The 26,451-nt window shown below is 39.3% G+C and overlaps 1 protein-coding gene across 4 annotated transcripts in view; it reads left to right on the top strand.

Moving 5' to 3' along the window:
* The window catches only part of Adam23 (ADAM metallopeptidase domain 23), a 156,414-nt gene that overhangs the window by 15,791 nt on the left and 114,172 nt on the right, over positions 1 to 26,451 (top strand). For all 4 annotated transcript variants that reach the window (XM_047546469.1, XM_047546468.1, XM_047546470.1 and 1 more), the window contains exon 3: positions 16,586 to 16,662. In XM_047546469.1, coding sequence (XP_047402425.1) covers positions 16,586 to 16,662 — 77 coding nt within the window. The remainder of the gene's footprint in view (positions 1 to 16,585; positions 16,663 to 26,451) is intronic.

Genomic DNA, 26,451 nt, shown 5'->3' on the forward strand with positions numbered 1-26,451 from the left:
GTAAAATTTTATAAGTTTACATTTTCATCAGTGTCCTGTATGTAAGATGACAGGACATAATGGGTTAACCCATCAAATAGATTGATCCACTGATGAGCTCAGAGCCTTCAATTATTTCCCAAAATCCTCACCTCTGAAAATTGCTTCATTGGGAACCAAGCCTCAAAGTGTATGAGCCGTTGGGAGACATTCCAGATCAAAACCATAATGCCTGCTGGAGATACATTTCAGTTTAAGAATTTGATTTTCCTATTTTCAAGTCCTAGACTATACAATTAAAATGGATTAAAAAATTGCAAAAACATAAAACAAAAAGACACCCAAATGTGCTTATTAGGATTGTGACATGTTCAGGTTTATCTTTTGCTGTCCAGAATTGCTTTTGATGTGTCAATGTCTTGATAAAAGATTATAATTTTTATTAACCAGAGGAATAGGGTTGGTGCTTCTGAGCTCAGCAGTGAACTAAACAAGGGAAGGGTTATTGCTGTGGTAGATGAAAGATCACTTCTCATTTCCATGCAGCTGATACTTTCTTTCTAACTGGGGAAGTTAGTTGAGGCCAAAGAAGAGAAGCTTTGTAGTGGTTACAGGAGTCTTCATGGAATTTTTGGGGTTGGGCCCTTATGTCAGAGTGAAAGGAAATAGGTTGTCCTGCAAATGTTGGGCTTCCTGGGTAGAGAATGATCACAGAAAAATGGGTACAGGTTGTGATTCTGAAAAAAAAAAATTGCTCAAAATGAATATTTGAAGACGTGCTAAAAGTTGAGGTTTGATTAGATGAACAAGACAAATGAGAATAATGTTTGAAATAAATAAGAATGAATAGTTCAGTTTTTGCATGATTAAAATTGTTTTATTGTGAGAAAATTACATAACACAGAATTTACCGTATTAACCCTTCAAATATACATTTATGTGGCATTGAATATATTCACACTGTCATACAACCGTTAGATCATTCATCTCCATAACATTTTTATTTTCTTCAAATGAAACTCTGTGTCCATAAAACACTAACTCCTCATTCCTCTCTCTCTGCAGCCCCTGGTAACCACCATTTTACTTTCTGTCTCTGTGAATTGACCATTCTAGGCATCTCATGTAAATGGAATCTGAAAGTATTTGTCCTTAAGTGACTGACTTGTTTCATTTTTCATAATATTGTCAAGATTCACTCATGTGCCAAAAGAATTTCCTTCTTTTTCAATGCTGACTAATATGCCATTGTATGTTTGTACCACATTTTGTTTATCCATTCGTTCATTGATTGATACTTGGGTTGCTTCCACCTTTTGCCTTGTGTGAATCATGCTGCTATCACATAGATATACAAATACCTGTTTGAATTTCTGCTCTTGATTCCTCTGAATGTGTACCAGAAGTAGAATGATGGATTATATTTTTAATTTTTGAGTAATCACAGAATCACCATATCATTTTCCACAGCAGGGCACCATTTTGCTTTTCAACCAGTAATGCCTAGGAGTTCTACATTCTCACCAATACCTGTTTTTTCTAGTTTTTGTATTGACCGTCCTAGTGGGTGTGTAGTGGTAGCTCCTTGTGACTTTGAAGGCATTATCCTGTTTACTAGTGTGGTTCAACATCTTTTCATGTGTGTGTTGTTAATATTCTTATTTTCATTGGAGAATTGTCTATTCAATCCTGTTCCCATTTTGTTTGTTTTTTGGTTGTTGATTTGTAAGTTTTCTTTATATATTCTGGACATCATTCCTTTATTACATGTGACTTACAGATATTTTATCCCATTCCATCAGTTGATTTTTACATTCTGTGGATGATTTCCTTTAGTGTACATTTTTTTTTTTGGGTGATGTTTAATTTATCTTTTTTTCTTTCTTTTGTTGTGTATGCTTTTGGTGTCGTACTGATGAAATCATTGCCAGGTCTTATCTCATGAAGGTTTTTCCCAATAGTTTTGTCATTGTAGGTCTCATTTTTAAGCCTTTGATTCATTTGGAGTTAATTGTTGTACCTGGTGTAAGATAAGGGTCCAACTTATTTATTGCATGTGGCTATCCAGTTTTCCTAGTGCCATTGTTGAAAAGATTGTCCTTTCTCCTTTGAATAGAATTGGCACCATGTTGGAGATCATTTGACTGTTATTCCATTGGTCTGCACGTCTTTTTTTAGGTTGGTACCACACTGTTTGGTGCCATAGCTTTGCGGTATGTTTTCAAATGGTAAGGGTGTTCTTGTTCTTGTTCTTTGTTTTTTTTTTTTTTTTTTTTAGTATGTGTGAGTGTGAGTGTGCATGTGCGCTAGGAATTGGACCCAGGGCCTCACACATGCTTAGCACTTGCTCTGCCACTGAACTAAACTCCCAGCCCCTGTTCTTTTTTTTAGTTGTAGATGTACACAGTATCATTATTTATTTATTTTTATGTGGTGCTGAGGATCAAACCCAGTGCCTCACACAGGCGAGGCAAGTGCTCTACCACTGAGCTACATACAGTCCCAGTTCTCTTTTGAGACTTGTTTGGTTATTTGGGGTCCCTTGGGATTCCATTTGAATTATAGAATGGATCTTTCTATTTCTGCAAAACAAAAAACAAAAACGCCACTAGGATTTTGGAAGGGATTGCACTGAATCTGTAGATTGCTTTGAGTGGTGTTGGCATTTTAACAATGGTGGATCTTATCCATGAACACTGGATGCCTTTCCATTTATTTGTGCCTTTTTATATTTCTTTCAGTGATGTTTTGTAGTTTTTAATACATAAGTGTTTTACCTCCTTGACTACATTTATTTCTAAGTGTTTTGTTCTTTTTTAATGTCATTGTAAATGGAATTATTTTCTTAATTTCCTCTTCAGATTGCTCATTGTTGTGTATAGAAGTGAAACTGATTTTTTGAGTGGGTGATTTTGTTGTATCTTACGATTCTTATTGATTTCATTTATTAGTTCTAGATCTTTAAAAATTTTCTTTTTGGTGTGGAGTCTTTAAATCCTCTGCATTTAAGGTTATGTCATCTGTGAACGGTGATAATTTTATGTCTTCCTTTCCAAATTGGATGCTTTTGTTTTCCTTGCCTAATTGTTCTGGCTAGGACTTGTACCACTATGTTGATTAAAAATGGCAAAGCAAGCATTTTTATTTTCTCCCTGATCTTAGAGGAAAAGCTTCTAGTCTTTCACCATTCTGTGTGCCGTTAGCTGTAGATTTTTGATTGATGGGCTTTATTTTGTGGAGCTAGTTTCATTCTATTAGTTTTTGTGTGTTTTATTCCACAGATTCCTTTAAAAGGGAGAATGGACTATGAGTAGAATAATTAATAGGCTCTGTATTAGGAAGCCAATTTGGGGGAAGTTACTTAACCTCTTTGGATTTAAATTTCCTCATTTAAAAAAATATAGAGATTGAATTAGATTTGAGAATTTCAAACTTTAATGTGTTTTGGAACCATCTGGGGAGGTAGTTGAACAGATTTTGAGTTTGTAGGGCTGAATGTGGCCCAGTATTGATCTTATTATGTCTAAGGTCATTTTAATATGGGTGAGTTCATTCTCTAGAGCCCCTGGGGATCCTAAAATTCTGTGAATTATCCTCCAATAAGAGGTGATTGGGCGATCATCAGAGAAGATGGAATATGGGTACTGTCTGGAGTTAGGAGTTCTTTATTACTCCCAGAGATACCTGCTTTGTGAAGTAGCTGCCCCCTAAGATCTGGGTGTGTTGGATGAAGAGTAGGAATTATAGAATGTGGGTACTTACTGTTTGAAAATGAAGAGGCTCCAGTGGGGACTGGGATAAGGTTATTTGAGGAGAAAAGAGTTTTTGAAAAGCAAAAGCAGAGTGGGGGGATGGACCCCAGGAAGAGTTTTGAACAGAAAGACTGCCGATAGGATCATTTGCCCCTGATTTGCCACCAGCAAGTGGCAAGACAGTTTCTGGTGAGGAAATTCAAAATAGTAGTGTTAGAAAACCAGTGAAGCATTGTTACCACGAGTGAAAAACTGGTGACCAATTTGCACTCTCACACGTAAAATTGGTGCAAATATGTTGTGTAAAATTAGTGGTTACTCTGATATATTTACCTACATGGTCTAATAATTCATCAGAGTTCATTAAGTTATAAAACGAACAGCAAATCTCTTTCCTAGCACTCCTCAAAGACTGTTCTGTTTTTAGTTCTTACCATGTTAAATAATTTATCCCCACCCTATTTTTAGGTATCCATCAACCTAAGATATTATCTTTGGTCTACTGCTATGAAAAGTGAATTTATCACACCATGGCAAGCTCCTTCCTTTCTTCCCTGACCTGCTGATATTTTCTTCTTGCACATTTTGAATTTTATGTGGGTTTAGCAGGCATTTTATGGTTAATGTGGACTCGGAGGGGTGGGAGTTAGGGTTAGAATTGTGGTAAGTTGCTACCTTCTCCCTCTGGGGAGAGAGGTGACCCTGGAAATCCAGGAAAAGCAGCCAGAGCATGCTACCCCTCTATGATGATTTGCCAAGAACTGCTTAGCCTACAAGGCCTCTGCAAGTTCATGGTGAGGGGAGCAGAGACATTTTGTAAAGGAGAAAAAAAATTGCATATTTCCTGCTTCATTATTTTTTAAAGGTAAGAAAGGGTCAGAGAATGAAGGGCCTGTTTGTTCTGGTTGCATCTCGAAGCCACTGATGGGATTTAAAGGAGGAAAAAAACATTATTTGTTTTATATCTCTAAAAGATCATTTTGGAAGTCCTATGAAAGATGGACTTTTGAGCTGCAAGTGTTGCTGCAGGGAGACCAATTAGGAGGGGCTCCCCGTTGTCTGGTGTGGACTGTGCTGGAGTGGTAGTAGAGGAACTGCAGAGAAGTAGGTAGATTTGGGGTTTGTCTTAGAGGTAGAGCCTCCAGATTGCTGGTGCTTTGGAGAGTGGACTAGGAAAGGGGAGAAGTTGTGGTAGACAGAAGAATGTTCCCTTTCTTCAAAGATGTCCACATCCAAATCCCTAGAACCCGTGAACATGTTACCGTTCATGGCGAAAGGGACTTGGAGGATGCAATTAAGTTAAGGAACTTGGAATGGGGATTTTATTCTGGGTTATTTTTGTGGACCCAGCAGGTTACAAGGGCCCTTATGAAAGTCAGGGTCAGAGAAGGAGACTTGATGATGGAAGAAGATGTGTGCTAGGAGGGGCCCATGAAGCCGGGAGGACGGGCAGCCCGTGGAAGCTGCAAACACACAAGGAAACAGGTTCTTTCCAGAGCATCTCAGTGGAACCAGCCCTGCTAATATCTTCACTTTAGTTTCTAGACTTCAATTTTGGACTTTTGACCTCTGGAACTGTGAGATAATAACTTATGTTGTTTGTAGTCATAACATGTATGGAAACTAACCCAGGGATGAAGAATGACTGACAGACTTTTTCCTGGGCAACAGCGTTATCATTTCCCAACATGGATAAATTGAGGAGGAAAGATTGGGGAAAAAGGCTTAGAGGAAACGGCACCTGTTCTGCTTTGGAGGATGGTTGGTCATTTCTGCGACTGGGTCTTGTGTCAGGAGCAGGTGGGGATGAGATGGAAATGTGGGAGCCATCAGCAGGCAAATGGCACTTGCAGACCTGGTAGTTTCACCCACGGAGAAAGGATGTTACATGAATTGTTGAAAGGCAGCTTCGTAGCTTCCAAACAGAGGCCACATACTGACTTATTCCCTCTCATTTCTTGCTGTTTAAATTACAGTTGTTTTCTTTTGAGTCATCAAATGACATTTCAAAAGATAATAAGAAGCTGCCACTTTGGGAGGTAAGAAAGCAGTATTAAGCATCCTTTAAAAAGATTAAATTTTTGGACTGCATAATTTCTTTCTTCATTATTTTTCGAAGGATAAAATTTGACAGATTTAAACTTGTAGTTTAATTTGGGGGAATCTCTGTGGGTATAAATTTTTAAAAATCTGCTTCTTTCCAGGTGGATTATATTTCACTGTTGAAAGAACCATACTCCCCTTTTCTATTTGCATCAGTTGCTTCCTGCTGTTTTGTTTCAAGGGCCTTGGTGATGGCTGCAAATGAGCTTTGAACATAAGGTTGAACAAGTTGTGTGTAAAGGCACCATATCTAGAGGAACCCAAATTCATATAGCTTCCATATATAGAAGAGAGGGCTTCTCAACCGGGGGCAGTGTTGGCCCCGTAGGATATTTGGTGATGTCTGGAGATATTTTGGGTTGTCACAGTTGGGGGTGGGATGCTACTGGCATCATATGGGTAGAGGGTAGGGATACTGCCAAACATAGCAGAGTGCACAGGACAGCCCCCACCCCATCAAAGAAGCAGTCAACCTAAAATGTCAATAGGACTGTCAACAGAAACCTCACAATAGAATTGCTAAACCTGTAAGTGATGAGAGTGGGAACTGTTACTTTTCCGTCATGAAACAGTTTCCTATATTACATGTGTTTGCACACGGAGCCAGCAGATGTAGTCTTTTGCCACCTTGATACAAGTACTAGAACATTCTTCCAGATTCTATAATTTTTATTTTGTAGGAAATTGTCTAATTTAGTTTTCACTGGAATGGAGGGCAGAAAGAAAAGTTTTCTTGCAGTTTTCTTTTAAATAGCATTCCACCCCCCACTCTTTTGGCCAAGATAAAAGCATTAAATTTATTATAGTTTTTCCATTTTTGGAAAAAATTCATGTTCTCTAATGTAGTTTTTGTTTTGGACTATTTATTAAATATTAATAACATCCTGTCCTCTCTAAGCATGACTAAATCCTGTCCTGATATAGTTCTTTGCTTATTTCAAATAATTAAAAAATTCACCTGAGATAACTATAATTGAAATAATATAAAATTATAAAAATTACTTTGTTTCTTATTCATTGGCACTAATGAAATGTTTTGAAGTCCTGTGACTTAAAGAAAATTATTCCAGAAAGTTTCCTTCCTGTCATTTGCTGACTTAAGTAGCAGCCCAAGAGACAGATGTGCGTTGTGGAGAGATTTGAACAATGCTGTGGAGGATTTTTGTTTCACAATATAAACTTAATTACTAAACTAATAAGAGACTTTGATGAACCTACATTATTTAGTAGGATGTTGAATATATGCCTTAATCTCTGTGACATAAGATCAGCCCCTCGAGATAGGAGATACAGATAGTATATTAGAATCAGTAAGTATATACCTTTAAAAATTCCTAAAATGAAATATATGATAATGTACGCCAAAAACCATGATAAATTTGAAATGTTAAAAGCAGTAAAGATAACTTCTTTTTTTAAAAAATTTAAATTGTCAATGGACCTTTACTTTATTTGTAAATTTGTGGTGCTGAAAATCGAACCCATTGCCTCACACATGCTAGGTAAGTGCTCTAACACTCAGCTACAACCCTAGCCTCGAAGCAGTACAGATAACTTCTAAAATACAGAAATGGATTTTCAGAAAATCAAAAGTAAACATTATATTGTTTCTTAGGTTCTCACTTGGTAATAAACCTAAAACATTACATGGATATTGTGAGAGCTATCATTTGTTTATTAAAAATGGGAAAAACATTTTGTATGATGATCAGTATTCTATACATTAGTTTTAAAAATTATATGAACACAGGCTGAGTTGTTGACATTTTGCGTAACTCTGTGGAAGTTGCATGTTAGAGAACACAAGGTGTTTTGGTATTGTTTTTCCCACACTTAGCTTTGGGTAAAGTATGTGTGTTGCACATGGTATTTGTGAAACAGGACTAATTTGACCCCCTGTGTCAGGAACAGGCCTTAAGGGTATTGCTTAGGGAAGTCTAATGGCAACCACATATTTGAAAATGAAGGAATCTCTCTTTGGCATGACCCCTCAATTTGAAGATTCCTCTTTCCACCCAGTGGGGCAGAATGCAACCCAACAAATATCATGGTTATAGTCAGAATTCAGAGTAAAGGACAGAGCCAGAAGCAGCTGAGGACCAGAGAAAACTATCCTCTCTCTAAACCATAGTGTGGATCCCTGTAGACAAGAGGAGGCTGTGCCCCAGAAATATATGACCTGTGACATGGATCTTGAAGAGACCAGGCAAGGAAAACAGACCTCTTTGGAATACTGTTGTCACACACTTGTCTCCTTAGTGTGAACTTTGAGCAATCTCATCAGCAGAGCCTGAAAAAGTCCTGCAAATAGAAATAACTGCTCTGTTTTAGCTCTCCCAACAAAAATCCCTGAACAGGAATCCCATGAGATCCACCACTGAGGATCAGTAGAATCAAGGTACTTCAAGAGAAGAGAGGTCTAGCCTGGGCATGTCTGCTCAGCCTCTCTTAGATATATGTTTTCAGTAGTTTCTTAGTAAGGGAGAACTGGAAATTAGCACTTGAATCTGTTCTGTATCATTTATGGTTTGCTAAATATAACAATGCTCAAGTGAACTGTGTAATTACTGGACCATAATTCTCACTTTGTATCTTAGACTCATTCATTCTTAACTAATCCTTATGTGGACCTAATATGCAAGTTAAAGAACCTTATTTGGCCCTGGAGAGAGATTTGAATTGACATAAGTCCACTGGGTTGTCGTAGCCAGAATTCCAAGGCCCAGGGCCTCATGGAGCTCTGACTTAAAGGTTTTTTTTTTTTTTTTTTTTCTTTCCTGTAAGGGTAGTATTAACATTATATAAGCAAATTTAAAAAGCTGTCGGGTAATGAGTCACAGACATTAATCATGGAGCTTGCTGTTTTTTGCTTCCATACCCTGTTCTATTCTTTTATTGAAATTATTTAGTGGGTGTTCAATAATTCTGTCTAGAAAGACAGAATATGTTCTTGCTTTATGACAGAATTATTAGCTGAGAGAGAAGCCCTCCTCGGAGCTGTGTGGTGCTGCGATGTAGGAATTGATGAGGAGAAAGAACAAAATGAATCACACCTTAGCTACTAGATTAATGCATCAAATTAAATGTTACTATTCAGGAAGGCGGCAGAAAGGAGCTGCTTCCATGGTAACTGTTGTCATAGTTGTATTCTTACTCGTCTTTCAGAAAATATATGAAAGCTAAAGAATACAGCTGTAGTGATACTTGTAATGCTTTACTCATTTTCCCATGGCGAGTGCTCTGAAGGCTTGTGATTCATTCTCTCTCATTAGCTGGCATTGTCAGGTTAATATCCAGAAAAGATTAATTACCAGAGGTAAATGCATAGAAGACATTTAATGTGAATGTCTAAAGATGCTGTGACAGTGAAAGTATATATCATTACAGGGTCCACTAGGCTTGCTAGGTAATCACTAAGGAAAATCTTTGTTTGTCTCCCTTCTCCTGTAATATTAAATATAACTTCTCTTCTTTAACATTTAAAAATTTTAAAAAGAAATTTTAAAAAGAAAATTTTCGTACAGCAGACTCGCAGTTTATTTACTGGAGCCTCTGTGCCTGTCGCCCTGTCCCTTCAGTGTTCATCTTTTGCCTGTATCAAACTTGAAGAGCATCTCAAACCGATGGTAGGTAAGAAAAGAGCAGGGGAAGCTAAAAACTGGAATTTCTTTTTAAAATTGATTAATTTAGAAAAGAGCTCTTGTAGAAGATTCATCAGAAGTTTTGCAAATCCATAAACCTCTGCTTTCCTTTTTCCATATCATCAGATTCAGTAATTGAATATTGGCTAGATTTTTTTTTTCAAAGTTTCATCTTTCTTGGCTAGGTTTCACAGAGAACGAAGTCAGTGACCTGCTTCCTTTATTAGGAGGTGCTGATCTGTGGCCTGTGAGCTGAGTGTGCTTTGCTGATCTTTTGCTCTTCTTTTTATACAGTCCTCTAGAGGACATGGCTTCAGCTTCCTGGCTTAAGGCTAAACGATAGATTTGCTAACAAAATACACGAACATTTTTTTTTTTGTACTGTGTATGTGTTCACACCATTTATTGATCTTTCGAAATTCTGTCTTTATGATCAACTGTCGTCTTGAATTCTCACCATAATCTAAATTGCAGTTTTAACACTCCAGAATGGAAGGCATTCTGTGTTTTACTTCAAAAGTATGTTTCTGATGCATCTATTTATTAGCAAACACTTAGGAAGACTGGGTAATTTTATCGTATTAAATCAGTCCTAGAGCTATTTGAATTCTTACTCATTGAATGCTGAGGATGATTTCCCTGTAAACTTGTCAGCTCTCTCTAGCTCCCAGAATTCTCCCTCTTCAAATTCAAATGTGCTTGTTGCCCATACTCCAAATTTAATAATTAACCATGCTTAAATTACATGTGACATTTTTACAAAATCATAATATTATTATTTAATTTGCATATTGTATTTTCACTCTTTGTGCTTTCTCATTTCATTTCCCCAATAAGATTATAAACTTTTTGATATGAATCCTAATTCTCCTATATCTTCACATCTGCTGCAGTGTTTCACACATGGTAGTATTCAATGGAAATTTGCTAATGGCTTAACCAGTAATCCTGTGAAATGGAACATGCTAGAAAAAAAGAAAAAAACATGATGATATTCTCTTTCACGAGCTACCTATTTAAATGCATCTTGGCAAGAATGTTGAGCAAATTACCTTAATTTGCAAAACTGCCTTCATGTAACGTTTGCAGCTGTTTCATTTCTTAGGAAAATGATTCATATTGCTTTAGAGACACGACAACTTGAACAAGGTCAAAGCACAATATATAATGGTAATTAGTAATTAACAATATAACATTTGCAAATTCTGCAGAATATAAATTCATGTTGGAATTTGCTAGAAGGTGGCCATCTAGACTGGAAGAGAATTTTAAGGTGAGGCTGACTGATCCTTTTTCCAAAATGTTAATATATTATTTTTTTCTCACTTTCTCCTTCTTTCTACTTTGCTGTCTCTTCAGAATTATTGAGCTGTTTCCATGTGATCAACCTTTTCTAGGAAATTTCTGCTACATTATTGTATAATTTAATCCTCACAAACATCCTGGTGGGAAGCTATTATTATTTATATTTTAATGATTCGGAAACATTGAGGCTTGGAGGTTTAAAGACTTCTGGCATAAACTTGGCACTTCTCACTGAGCTGAAGCTAACACTGCATAAGTCTGATGTATGTCCTTGGATAAAAACATCACTTAACCTTTCTGTGCCTTTAAAAAATGCTTTTCTCCTATAATAGAGTAGTCGGAAGCTCGGCCCTATTACCTACACGGTGTATTGTTCCGGGCAGACGCGATGGTGCCTTGAGATGATTAAACCAGGAGAAAACAAGCATTATTATTTTTATTACAACACAAGTCTGCACGATCCCCGATGTGCTAACGTCCAATAAGGGATGAGAACCATACTGCAATTAAAAATGGTCTATTGACATTTTCTTTTGGGCTATAAAATATATTTGGGTTTTTGCATTATATAGGAAAAAGATCTACAAGGTGGACGTTTGTTTCTGCAGCGTCAGGATAGCCTGACGAAGCATCTGCAGAAAAACCTCTGTGATCTAAACTGGCTTATTGTTCTCAAACTTCTGTCAATTTGCATTCGATAGCTTATTGGTATTTAATTATTGGCATTTACTGGATTCTGTGCCTCCTGTTATTATGTAAAAGGAAAACATACTGAGCAGCCAAGTTGTCCAAAAGCTTCCTGGGAAGAGCCCTCTGACTCCAGCAGCTCTGCCCATTACAGCAGGCAGGCTCCTTCTAGTCTCAGCTCCCTGGCTCTCCCTATCCTCACCCTAACCCTTCTTACCAGTTGGTGAATTTCCAAATCTGTCTTCTCTGAAAATGTCCTGAATCTCGAAAGAAAACGATGTTTGAGATTCTGCAAACTTTCCCCACTATATTTGAAGAATAAGAAATAGAAACTCCTGAAGGGTCTATTCAACACTGTAAGTGTAAAGGAAAGCTGTATGTGACAAGGTAAAGGAAGAGAAAGCACCTCTTAGAAAGGTACAAACGCTGTATACATGCACGGTGTATGTATTCCATATTTTAATAACCTTAGAATAAAGATTATTATCCTAGTAATGAGGGACATAAAAAATAAAAACAAGAAAAAGATCACTGCAGTCCCATTAGTAATCAGCTTTTAGAGGCTTTACTTTTTCCATGATTTCTTCGAATGGAGAAGAAAGCTTGACTAACTAATGACCACGTTTTGCTCTCTCTGGCACCTTCTTTCCTGGAAGCGTGGATCCACAGCCCTGTTTAGAGAGCAGAGCTTGAATCATTTGACCAGTGTTTGCTGGGTCCCCTTCAGGGCCTCTTACTTTCATTTGTAAAGCATTTTCTTGTCTTATTGATTTGCTACTCTGGACACATTTCCTTCATCACTTGAATGAATGTCTCCCTAAACAGAAGGATTTTATCTATTGACAAGCTGGAAAACAACTTTTGAATTTTCTTCTGCTTCCCGAACTGTGTATAATGTAGATCTAAAGGAGGGCACGTGGTGATTGACAGCATAGACACCCCCTTCATCAAGTGGCTCAGTTTCTCCAGAATTGTGAAATTCAGTCTGGAAATATTGTCTGAATTTGGAGAAAGTGGAGGCTTTCCATTTCCCATGTTCAGTTCCACTTTTAGGTACACTCTAGAGAACTTACAAATCCTTGCCAAGTGGCAGAGAGTCCTGTATGAGGTATAGTTGCGTGAAACTCACACACACTCAATTGCCTGCTTTTTAACTTCTATAAGTAGATGGTTATTATTTTCTCTTGTTTTAACATCCATATTAACTATTCTAGAAAACAACCGTGGATCTCTTCAGCTTATTCAGTGTCCTTTGCACAAAACTGAGCAAATGCGGCTACTTACTGTCCCAGCAGTGCTTGATAATCAGATGCAAAACAAGGCTTAGCGGAAGAAGCTAACGGTCTTCTCAGTTATTTAACATGATACCATTAGGTGCCATCTACTAGGAAGAAAAAACAGAAAAACAAAAGCACACTGTGAAGACGTGTGAATTGTTCTTCAGTGAAGGAGGTTTGTGTATATAATCGAGTTTAGTTGTTTTTGTTTATAGAGCTCCTGTAATTTCCCTGGGCCAGATTCTGAGTCAAAAGAAAAATACTAAACCGCTGAGGCAACAGCTGTTCCCAGTCCTTCAGGGTGGTTAATTCTGAGCCCAGCGATGTGCTCATTCCTCTTGTGAAATGATGCTTTTTGGCTCCAAAGCCCCGTGTTCTTCCTCAGCACTATAATAGTGAATGTTCTTATAAAAACAAGGCTGTTTAACAGATATTCTGAAGAAGACAGTAACTGACCTCATGTGTGGTTCATGAACCCTTCTCTGAAGTATTCCTATAATCTGATTTTGTATTGCTGAACACATTTTTAAACCTCACCATATAGTTCCTTCTTTGTAAAAGAAGAATAAGACTGTAGGTAGTCTTTGTATCTTCAGTAATGCTTGTCAGTTAGTCAATGCTAACACCATGTTAAATCAACCCAAAGTGATATGCGGCACTGTAAAAACCACACTCTTCTCAGTCATTCTTTCAATTTTTTACTGTTAGGAAAAAGTTATGTCCAACTAAGTAATTTATTAAAAAAAGTAATAATGAGAGCTCACTTAACTGATTCTGAAACACATTTAAAATTAACATTTAAAAGACTGTGTTATTATTTTGTTAAAGAAAAAGTGATAACTTACAATGGAATCACATGGAGTCCAGAAGTTAAAAGCTACTTTGTATTCAGGACAGGGCAGAAATGACACAGTGATAGGGAAAAGTAGCACTTGTCAGATGTTTGTTTTGGTATAGAGAAGAATCTGTACTCTGTACATAATGGCAGAAGGTATAGCAGTGGAAAGAAAAGCAAGGCCAGAAAAGTAACACATGCTAATGTGTTGAAATGACTTAAAATGTATGTAACTCTGTTAAATGAATATAGTTTCCACTTGATACATGGAAGAGATGAATACAGGGAGGAAATCTGAAATCATTTTATAGAAAAATGTGCTGCCTCAGAATTAAAATAAATTAAAATGTTAAAACATTTTTACTGATAAAAATTAATAACGTGAGATGTTTCCTCCCCTCTGTTGAGAAACAGTACGTTGTTGCGTGGTAAATTGTCTCAGCTCCATTCACCTTGGAATCATGTTGATGGTGATAATGGTGATGATAGGAAGAGCCAGACACGTCGAGTGGGTCGGAGGAACTGCATGCTCTCTGGGCTCCGTGTACATATTTGATCTCACTCCTGTCATTGAGCGCATTACACAGAGCTCTCTAGTCTCCAGTCTACCTTTTCAGAGTCATTGTTATTTTCTCTGAAAGCCATTTTCCTACAGGCCGCATTTTTTTTTCTTTTTAATCAAAAAAGTTTTTTTCCCCCACACTCATTTTTTCACTCTAGTTTAGTAGATATTTTCTACCATTCCCTGAGTGCCCTGAATGCCTTTTCTTCCCCTGACATATGGATTCTTACTCATCTTGTGCAATTTTGTACAAGTAGCCTTCCTGCCTGCCTCTGCCCCTGACCGTACTCAGTCTCGGTTACTGTGGCCTTTTAGATGCTGAGGCTGCTTCCCTGGACGCTGCTGTTTCTTTGAGGTCCAGGGCTGTGTCCCAGCCATCTTTTTACAGAATATGAAACTTGTGTAAAAAGTGTGGAATGAGTGAATGAAAAAGCAAAAGGAAATCTCAGTATTATTCATTATCTCCTTCATTAAATTCTGTTAAACTGAAACATGTTGATTTGGCAATTATCAAACTGTTTAAGTCCTAACAATTGTATAAAATGGGGGTGCTGTGGTTACCACGGCCTACCTTATTTTGCAATAGGGTGGTGTTGGTGTTTGTACTTGTTTCGTTGCTTCTTTGCTATAAAAGGAGGCTTTTCCTTGGTCACCTGGCAGCTTCTTCCAAGAGGTATATTTATCAGCTTCTTTAAGCAAGGTTGCATTGATGAACTTTTCCTCAGCTATGTAGTATTCTTAGAAGAAAACATGCTTAAGGACCCATCTCATTCTCAGGAAGTTTTACATCTTTTTTTTTTTTTTTTAAGCTTTTGGAATCCAGAGCTGAAAAATCTTCCCCCAAATTATTCATCTATAAAATTAATACTTCAAGATGCAAAATAAATGCATGAAAAGATATTTGTATTAGCTAAATAAAAGTTTGTTTGCAGATGACAGAGCCCACTTTTGATAAGATAGATGTTTCTTTCTCATACACTGATTTGGATGCTGGAACCCAGGGCAAGTCTGTGGCCTTGTTTTCTTTGTGGTGATTTAGAGTTTGACTTGATGTCCCATGGTGTTATACATTCAGGAATCTCTCATTCTTTTGTATTTAAAATTTAATATTTGTTACTTTCCTTCGAAACTTTTGTTTATTGGCCTTATTGAGTGACTAACTAATTGACAGTTGTGCTTGACAGGAAGTAGAAGGCATGGTTTATTCATGGTGTTTTATGGGTTTGGTATGGCAAAACAGTCTCCACAATAAATATTTGGTGAATTATTGGAAGCTTGGATATTTGGAGGAGAGTCATTGATCCACATCTGTTTGCAGGACTCCCGTGATATGTATGTGGAGCTCACTGTCCAGGGGATAGCGCTCATGCCACCAGATGGAGGGAGGAACAAGTACAATGCTCCCAAGGCTCTGGGGACCAGGAGTTTATTCCTAGAGTGTGTGTGAAGGGGGATTTCATGGGGAATAGTACAACTGGACTTCTTTGAAGGAATGGAAGAGTTTCAATAATAAAAAATGGAGCCGAGGGTAAAGAGGAGTGGGGAGGGTTAATGGGAGAAGGTGGGCATAGAAAGTACCAGGAGGGGCATGCCCAGAGTGTTCCTACTGGCATCCTGTGTCGCAGGTGAGTCTGACTCTTGCTGCCTTCGGAACACATAGAGGAAGGACATTTGTGAGTCAAGGGAGGGGGTATAAATGTTCCATTTATCCTTGTCCTTTGTTTTTTCCTTTCTGATGGGACAGTGAAGGTAAGTTTCATCTTGAAATCCTTTATAACATCTAGATGGTCTGTTAATTTACATTATTCAAGATGCTTCTTTGAGCTATACTAATCTTTAACACCTCATAAATATGATTTGGATTGAGATGGAATTATCTTTGATCATGATGACAGTATTTGTAAATGTGTGACTTTTAAAGGGGGACATGAACTCTAAGTGTTCCCAAAGGGTCAAGCTCTAAGTGTTTTCTGTAGTTAGAAGACTGTGCAGTCCCATTTTGCTGTCGCATTCTGCCAATACATCATTTAGAGAAAGTTCCAGAGAAAATTTCAATTCCCGCTGAAGATCAGAGTGCTGATAGGATTTTTCACTTAAGCGTGCAGAAAGGTGTAGTTAGCTTTGTGCACAAAACAGGCTGAAATCAAGCTTTAATTAGTCAGACTTGCATATTTCATCATAGTCACTTTGGAAGTCTAGCAGAATATGTTCTTGATTTTTATCTCAACGGGTTCATTTTAAGGGACTGGTTATCTTTTATTAGTTCTTTGCTGCTCAGATATCTAGATCTTCCCAGCAAAGCCATGACAACACACCTAGTCTCTTAAAGAAATGAATTGATACATAAAAAGTTGGTCCTATTTAATAACATTCTTGGTATGAATATAATCAATCTTAGAGACAGGAAAGTAAGTTAAGGTTCTTTTGTCTTTTTGCCTCTATAGGCTGTCCATCTGGCCCAGGCAAGCTTCCAGATTGAAGCCTTTGGCTCCAAATTCATTCTTGACCTCCTACTGAACAAGTAAGTATACAGTACAGTCATAATCCTCCAAAGCAGGTACCATAAAACTCCATCTCTGAGACACTGGTTTAGTCAAAGTAACATCTGTTGTTGAAACAACTGATGTTTTCTAACAGATTATATGTCATAGAGCACTTAAAGAAAAATACAAAAGTCTAATTGTCTTTATATCCTTTTCCTGAAAGAAAAGACATTTAACATATTAAATATCTCAAATACAGTACTTACATATTATGATTTTAAAGGGAATAAATATTTGAAGTAATGCTATTTAATCAAATGCTAACTTGAATCATCACTATATATAAGAAGTATGATAAATTACTGATTGAAGTATAATTAGACTTCAGTCTAGAGATTTCTTTCATTTTACCTTTTGTAATGCAATTCACATGACTCTGTAGGAAGAACAAAGTAAGTAATGACTTGCAAGTCCCTATTTGGAGAAGGTTCTTTGCTTCATAATTTGCTCTAAAATAGATTCTTAGAAATTTGGTGCTGTTGAAAATTTACCCAATTGTCTCTGTGCATGTGTTTATGTTGATATTTAAATGCTGTTTCCTAATCTGGAACCAGTTGTACAGATGTTTTTGTACAAAAGTAAATAAGAAATGTTGCCTTGACCAGGCTGAAGAGCTCAAATAGAGATAGTGCTGAACCTTTCTTTGGTGAAAGGGATTTTCTGTGTGATTCTCTTCAGTTACAGAAACTTTAATCAGTATTTTCAGCTCTCACCAGTATTTTGACTGGGACTGCATCTTTGCAAGAAAAAAGACCATTTAATGTCATTGGACACTATAATGTAGGTAACTTCAGCCAATATCTGAGGAATTGCAAAGGACTATAAAGAACAACTATTAAATTTCTTATGTGCCAAATTTTTGTGAACTCTGCAGAAAAAAAAAAAAAAAGGCAGAGTCAGCTTGGGTGCTCCTTACTCAAGTGTTATTGCAGCTTGAAGTCAGAATGAATCAGCAGAACTCAGAATTTTCTATGTTAAAGATATTGCAGGTTTTCTTCTTTGGTTGAGTTCCATTTCACCACGCTGTATCAGCACTGCGACTGCCTAAGAGATTTGTCTTGCCAAATCTTAGACTATGTTGAGTAGCAAGATATGGCTAATTTTAGTTTGTTTGGGTCCTCTTTACCTTTAATGCTTACTGCAGTGGAGACCATCATTCTAGAATTAGCATGATGACAGCAACCACCGCTGCTGTATTTTGAATATTAAAATATCATCACCACAGCAGAGCCTCCCAAACAGAGTGGATGACTGAGAAAGGGTCATATGGGATGACAAGTGTACTTAAGAATTCTGGGGCCATACCAGAAATTTTTTATCACTAATATTTAGCATGCAAAGGAATTACATTGAACACCTATTATGAATAGCACCTGCCTTGAGGAATTTGGAGGCAGTTGGGGAAGGATAGATGAATATACTTTTAGAAGAGTGTGAAATGTGTCTTGCTGGAGGTTAACATGGAATGCTACAGCAGTAAAACTGAACACAAAGGGTTCCCCCCTTTGGTGAGTGCAAAGCCCATTAGCACAATCAAGAGAGAGAAGAGTGAAGAAAGTTTTATTACTCACAGCAAGTAAGAAGCCTGCTGGAGATGACTCCCAAAGCAGTATGTCTCTGAACAAGGGAGGCAGGGGATTTTATCGGGTAGACTCCTGTATTTTTGTATTGGAAAGATGTATCCCAGATAGAGGTAGGCATATTCCTGAGCATGCTCATTTCAAGATCACACTTCTTCATACATTGCACATTCAAAAAAGGCAGATGGTAATGCCCCTTGGGTGAACATTTTAGCATGATAATGAGATTGTAATGAACAAAGTTCACTCTAGGTCACTTAGAAAAGTGACTTAGTGATTTCACCTGGTTCAAAACATTCCTTGTGGTTTTCTTTGGTTTATCTGAAACAAACAATAACAAGAAAAACAACTTGAAGGAATGTTAGCCATCATTTGAAGGGACACCTCCTTCTACTGCAAATTCCGTGCTTGTCCCTGGAAGTTCCTGCCTAGCAGTTAATGGTAATATCAAAGAGAGGCACTCCTCAGGCTGAAGAAATGTCAAAAAGCATCTTGGAAAAGGTGATGTTTGAGCCACATCTTGGAGGAAAAGTGCTGGTCAGGAAGGGAAAAGTTGGGAAGTAGGAAGGAGATGGGGGAATGGAGAAATGTGGTGCAGGCATGTTAGGCACTGTTTGCTAAGGAGGCAGGATCACATGGAAATGTGGCAGGTCGAGGGAGTTTCAGATGTTTTTTGAACTTCCTTGTAAATTACAAGGTGGAGGCAGAGGAAGATGATTCAGGAGAGGTAAGCCTAGGATGTTCCTGGAGCCCTGGGCCAGAGGGGGCTTTTCTTCAAGAAGTCCCTGCAAATCAAATCTGGTCACTGTACCTGAACCCAAATGGAAAAAGGATTAGTGAAAGGAAGGAAAGGAATTTATTCAGTATAACTTTACCAGGAAGACTAGGGGAGTCAAGAATGCTCAACCCTGTCCTCAGGGGTACGAGCATGCGCTCCCCCGTTACATAGAGAAGGGGAACCATAAGTATGCACAGTGGAGTGGAGTGCAGTGGTCATGGTCAAACTGTGAACCAGTTGATCATTATCTTAGGGTCAGAGTTTGCTGTTGCCTGAGGGGTCGTTTCCACTCATCACAGGATGTTTATTGATCAGACCTATTGTTGCTGGAACCCAGGGTGACTGAAAGAGAATGACTCAGAGAAAAGGACAGGACAGGAAACCAAGATGGCATTAGTTCCTTTGGGTTTGGAAACAGGATGTTGTAAAAACTGGCATTTGGCTGTGTTGATTATGATGTCCCTGCTGTTGTGGTGAGTAAGTAATAAATCACTGGGTCAGTCTTGAAGCAGGACAGGAGACTATTGCCGACAGCCAAGATGTAGAAATCTAAACCTCTTGATACATCTTGACCCGTGTTGAGGGTAAGAACAGGCTTATAAAGCTAAAAACCACAAAGAGGGGTAGGGGGCAGAAGAAGCAATCATAATCATAAGATACGTTTTATAAAAGGGAAAATGACCAGGTTGTGTATCAAAACAAGTCACATTCTCCGAAATTACATTTTTGGTTACAGATTTAGATGGAGTATTTTCCAGGGTAATGGTAAAGCAGAAGTTACATTCTCAGAAAAGCAGAACTTACATTCTCAGAAAAACAATCTTGCATTGGTTCCATAGAACAAGGATATCATGGTCAGGGTGCGAGTGCGTGGGGGTGGAGGTGTTTGCCTTCTGTGTGAGTGGGCTTGGCTTGCACAGAAAGGAGTTACAAAAACTAAGATGAGGTGAGTTTGGTCTAGGCTCCCCAGGTGAGGCCATAACACTCCAAATCTGGAAAACAGGGCTGGGGTTGTGGCTCAGTGGTGAGCACTTGCCTAGCACATATGAGGCTCTGGGTTTGATCCTCAGCACCACGTAAAAATAAATAAAATAAAATAAAATAAAATATTATGTTTATCTGCAACTAAAAATATAAAAAAAATTTGGAAAAATACCTTAGTTATTCTTGTGTGTGTGTGTGTGTGTGTGTGTGTGTGTGTGTGTTTGTGTCTCTGTGTGTGTGTGTGTGTGTGTGTGTTTTACTGGGGATTAAATCCAGGGGCACTTTACCACTGATTCACATCCCTATCCCTTTTTATTTTGATTTTGAGCCTGGGTCTTGCTAAGTTACTGAAGCCTCAAGTTTGTGATCGTACTGCCTCGGTTCCCAGTCTCTAGGATTACAAGCTTGCACCACTGTGCCTAGTGCTTATTTGGTGTTTTCAGCTTTAAGGGATGGATTACCAGCTTTAGATGAACACTCCTTCAATGATTAGCATGCCTCCATGCAGAGTGGAGCAGGAATTTGAACCAAAGTTTAAGATAATAAAGGAGATGGATACAAACTGCAGGAAGAGATGCCAAGCTTTTAATTTTGCTTTTAGATACACACTGGACATCAGCAGTTCTATGCTTTTATTAAAAGTGGCCTCAAAGTCCCTTTGATAGGGAAAACCCAATGCATGGAAGATGAAGCTCAAGGACTTGGCTGTTATCCCCTGGACTGTGAAGAAATCAAGGAGAGCAAACAGATGTCTTGTTCTCAGGCGTGGAAAGGGAATATTTTCAAGATATCTTGAGTTGATAAAAAGCATTAGAATTGCCAGGGTAATGGATGACAAAGCAGATAAAAGAGTAAAACCAACAGAGGAGACTTGACTGGACAGCTGGGTGGAAGGTGGACCAGCTGCATGTGCAGCACAGGGAATAAACAGGTTAAGTGGTAAAGCGAAGAGACGAAATCAAAGCAGACAAGAGAGCTGAGGGGCTCTGGGACACACATGGGCCCATGTTTATGGGGTAGTTGGATAAAATCTTAGGGGAGAGGTGAGAACTAGAGAGAGTAAGTAGGCTTGGGAGTCACTTCCACAGAGATACTAATGACAAATATGGGTGTAGACGAGGTGGCCTAGGAAGGGGAGGTGGAATAAGGAGGACATAAGCTGGAAGACTGTTCCGTGGTGGGAGAGGAGGAGCTCCTGAGGAAGACTGAGAATGAATGACTGGAGAAGTAGGAGGAGAATCAGTAGAGTGATTAAATGGAGGGTTTCAAAATAGAAAGGTGTGGTTTACAGCATCACAGGCAGCGGAATGATCTAGAAGTTAAGGGGCAAAACTTGCCCTTTGCAATTTCTAATCAAGCAGTCATTTATGGTCTACAGGCAGCAGTTTTAGTGAAGCATGGGTGAGGTGGGCGAAGGCAGAAGTCAGGTTACAGTGAGCTGGGAGTGAGGGAAGTACCTATTGAGGAGGTTTGGGGGAGAAGAAAAGAACTGGAAGACATGGGGGTTAAGGCAGGGCTTTGTGGTGACAAAGGAGCAAGCTGAGAGATGGGATAGTAAGAGTGAGAGGTTGAAGCTAGAGCAGAGCGAGGGGGTGATCTACAGAGCAGGACTGGGTGGAGACTAGGGCGTGAGGTGAGATCGCAAGGGCAGAGTGCAGCTCCAACCAGGAGAGGTGGCTCTTCTGGACTGGAAGGAAGGTGTTAGGGTATGTGCAGGTGGAGATGGTTTGCAGAGGAGGCAACGGAGTTGAGGAAATGCAACTCTGAGCATCTTGGAGACAGCATTTTCTGCTGCAGGGTCAGGATGGCACAGAGGATGGGTTGGGGCTTGAGAAAAATGATCCAAGTTTAGGCTAATGGCTTAGGCGATGGGCAAAGAAGCTCACCAAGGTCACGTTAAAGAATTTATATGAGCAACTTTCACTAAAGATCACATTTTATGTGTTTAGTCCTCATGTGTTTCTTCCTGATGATATTTGTTAAATTCAGTTTTTCTTCTGATTTGTAATCTCAGTGCTCCAACACTGCAGTATTTGAATGAACAAGGAAGATCATAGTGAGGAGGTTCAGTCGTTGATGCAGCAGAGGAAGCAAAGTGGAGGCAGAGCTCTTTGCATACTGCATTATAACTTGGGTGGCTAAGCATCAGGATCTATCGGGTAAGGAAGAGCTGAGGTCTTCAGGAGGCTTGCGGACTGGGAGAAAATGGAGGTTTCTGAAAGGATGAGTCAGAGCAATGGGAGGGAGGCCAGGATTTCCTTTGCAGAGGCCTGAGCCTTCTGAGCGCAGCATGAGCGGAAAATGGATGTGACCGGGAGCAGGGAAACTGTTTAGAGCATGAGGTGTGTTGTCCGTGGTGGGGGGTTCTAGTTTAAATGACCTTTAGTGACCGGGATTAACATAAAAGTCAGATACACATTTGAATGAACCTAAAAAGTCAAGAGAATGTTTAAAGCAGGCACGGAGGAACCAAAAGAGCTTCTGAGGAAAGAGAGATCTCATTTCTACCACAGGGAGATGGCTGCCACATTACATGCAGCAGTTTTAAATTACCAGAGGAGGTAAAAGGGAAAAAGTCTATAATAAGTATTTGGCTCAGTGTGTGAAGGAAGGAATAAGAGCATAAAGATGTCACCATCGACTAATCCAGGTGGTGGCCACAGAATCTGGATGGTGAGTGACCTTACCAGGACTGGAAGGCCAGCTCACGAGGCCTGCCCTGCAGGGAGTTCCAGAAGGGAGAGCCTTTTCTGAGCCTGTGCTTTCACAGATTGCACAGGGAGGCTTTGGCTTGCTGAGACATCTCATGGTGGTGCTGTGTGTTTTATTCATTTGTTCAGCAAATGTTGAGTGAGCATCTGCTACATGCCTGTGATTCTGGTAGGTGCTAATGTTGCTGGGACTAAGACAGATGAGATCCCGCCTCCTGACGTTAGAGATTCATTCTGGGGCAGGAAGCAGACAGTGAACCAGTACATAAAAAGTATGTTGAAGAAAATGTAACAGGGCTGTGTGATGGAGGGGTTGCCTATGGGGTTGCCCAAGGTGATGGTGAGGAACCAGCAGGCTTATCTGAGGAGGAACCTTGAGCTGATAGATTGTCCACAGGAGCCACCATGTGATGCTAAGGGAGGGTTCCACAGCATGAGGAGGACATGGATAGTTCAAGAAGGATGGAGGCTGGTGTGACTGGAGTGTGGGGGTTTTGCTGGAGGATGGTGGGAAACTGAGGAGATGAGCTCAGAGAGGAAGTCACATAGCCAGGTCACGTAGGAATGTGACCCATGGTGAGGGGTCTGGGTGGTTTGGGTGGGAAGCCATAGAAGGTTTGGAATTGGCATGGTTGGATTTACATTTATTTAACCTGGAGGGTTCTGGTTGTGGCCTCAAAGGACTTTTAGATACAGTAAATCAAATTTTGTCAATTGTGCCTTCCCGAATGTTGATCTCATCAAATTGACTTTTTTTTTTTTTTTTTTTTTTTTTGGTACTGGGGATTGAACCACATCCCCAACCCTTTTTATATTTTACTTAGAGACCGCATTTCACTAAGTTGCTTAGAGCTTTGCTAAATTGCTGAGGCTTTGAACCCATGATCCTCCTGCTTCAGTTTCCTGAGTTGCTGGGATTACAGGTGTGCCACAGTGCCTGGCTCTGATTGACATTGGATAATTCTTAATGTGCCTCAGTCCTTAGAAGTTCAGTGGGTCTAAGGATGGGCCCCAAAGCCTCTAATGCCTACTATTATATTTGCTACTGTCTTAGCAAATGTTTATTGGGAAAAATCAAATAAGAGCTACATAGTAGGTGAGGGCACAAATTCTGGAGTCTGGCAGAGCTGGGTTTGAATCTGACGTCTGCCATTTACATAGCTATATGATTTTGGGGTAAATTTCTGAACTTCTTCCCATTTTCCTTTTCTCTTTCCCCTCCCTCTTTTCTACCACCATCAACATCACTGCTACCCATGCCAGAAAATTCACACCTTTCAAGTATATTCACAGAATTGTGTAGTCATCATCATGGTTTAATTCTAGATCTTTTTCTTTACCCCTCAAAGAAGTCCTGCACCCAGTAGGAGCCACTCGGTTCCCTTCTGCCAAGCCTCTGGCAACCACTCATCTGCTTTCTCTCTCTATGGACTTGCCTGTTGTGGACATTTCATATAAATGAACTCACACTATGTGAGGTCTCTGTTATGTAGGATAATGTTTTTCAAGGTTCCTCCATGGCATAACTGGATAATATCACACAGTATGGGCATATTCTTACCTTCTTAAGCTTTACTTTCCTTCTTATGTTGTAGGTTGTCATAAGGATAAAGTGTAATAATGTGTGGGTACTCATGCATGTTTACTAATTGGAAAAGTATGCTCAATCTTTGTATTTATAATTAATTATTATTACCACAGCAAGATAGTCACTGGACTTGGTATTGGGGAACTGAGTATTGGAGAATAGTCATTGGCCCTATAGGAGTTTATGATCTAGTGAGTAAAGCTCAAGTCTTATAAAAAGCACAACTTGTTTTCTCTTTAGTTTCAGTCAATACCTATTTTTTCTGACTTCAGTAAAGGAGCTGCGGTGGTATACCATGTGATCTTTTCCCTCTTGAAAGTGAACTGAAGAAAACATTGGAGATGATTTGGCAGGCCCTTGGTTGATATGCATCCAAGGGAGTGGACACTAAGTATTCAGATGCCATTCTTGTGCTGGCGATATAGCCCATGAGGTAGAGTGCTTGCCTCTCAAGCTGGAGACCCAGGTTCGAGTCTCCAACACTGTTGGATTGTGGAAATTCAAAACAAATGAAACAAACCAGTTCAGATGCCATTCTTCCCTTGAGTTGAAAACATATTTGTGATAACATTTTACTTCTGTTGTCCTGCAGCAGTTTGCCAGACGTTCATTAAAAAATTAAAAAAAAAAAAAAAACATTGCAAGGCTTGTGGTTAATGAATATTTCAATATTTAAATCTCCAGGCCATCTGATTGACTCCAAGGTAACTGCCCAGGGCCCCAGCATACTCTTCTATGTATTTGAAGTAAAATAAGTCCTCTGATCTCTGCCTGGTTCGAGAAGGAAGAATTCTCAGAGTACATCACATGTAAAACCTCCTAGGTTAATAAGACAGCAGCATGTTCCTGTAAGAATGTGGGGGTCTTACCAGACTGTCTTGTACATTGACCTCAGCAGTGTTCAAGGAGAACTTTGCTTGGGTGAAACCAATGTACAAACTCCAAGAGTAGGTGGTGTAACCTACAACTGGGGAGTGGACCTGAAACTTGGAGAGTAAGAAATTTACTTTGGTAAGAACCAAAGGCTAAGAGAAAAAAAAACCCAAAACTTGTATTGGACAAGAGGGGGCAATGCTAAAAGCTGTCCTGGACCAGCAGGCATCTCAACAAAGAAAAATGGATATTGTAAACCTAGTTAGATGAGTGCACCAGACTCAGTGATGGCATTCTCCCCTGCAAAGACCCATGCACTGACTCATGGTGCATGTCCTTTCCCTTAGCTTGCTATTTGAGGTACACAGTGATGAGGCTGTGCACCCTGGCATGGCGGAGCCAGGGTTCAGATGAGCACGGTGATCTCTGTGTCACTGCATGGCCAGGGATACCCTGATGAAGAATCAAGTGAGAAATAAAGGTAGGATAAAAATCTTGATGCGATACATCCAGTAAAGTAGCTCTGGATATAGAAAAAGATCTGGGAATAAGAGGTCTTTGATTTAAGATGACTATCTAGAAAATGCTGATTTACAGAAAAATTTGCACACAGTAATTTGCTCATTAAAAGTAGTTCATGCAGTGCTTTTGAAAGAAGCAAACAGCCACAGTGATGTAGCTTCAGTTAGGTTAAATAAAGAACCCGACTTTCATGCTGATTGGCCTTGTTAATTCATTCTTCATTCAGTCAACAAACATTTATTGAGCATCTAGTTTGTGTATGATGCTGTGCTGAGCAACACAGGGAATTCAGAGCTGTGAGAAAGAATTTTTCCTCTTCAAGTGCCATGGCAGAGAAATGAGATTAGAATGTATTTGAATAGCATTAAAACATGATAGATGGTGACTTGTGAAACCTTCGTGATGTTTGAAGGTTCTCTGGGGCAAGTGGGTTTTGATGTGAATCTTGAAGGATGCTGCCCTCTTTGGGATTACCTAGCAGCAAAGACTGAGGGAAGGACCCCAGGAAGTAAAGGAATGGGAAAGCAAGATAGAGAAGAGAAAGGAGTAAGTCTCAAGCTGCTTACTTGTGTGGGCAGCTGGGGCTCATTTCCCTTGAGGAACCCTGGGAGTCTGTGGGTTCTCTATATCATGCCAGAGGATTATCCAACCTAGAGGCAATGGATTTTGTCCATCGACGGCCAGTCTGTTGTTGGCTGGGGACTGATTCTGGGGGGTACAATTCTTCCTGA

Source organism: Sciurus carolinensis, chromosome 3, assembly GCF_902686445.1.
Source record: "Sciurus carolinensis chromosome 3, mSciCar1.2, whole genome shotgun sequence".
Classification (NCBI taxonomy): Eukaryota; Metazoa; Chordata; class Mammalia; order Rodentia; family Sciuridae; genus Sciurus; species Sciurus carolinensis.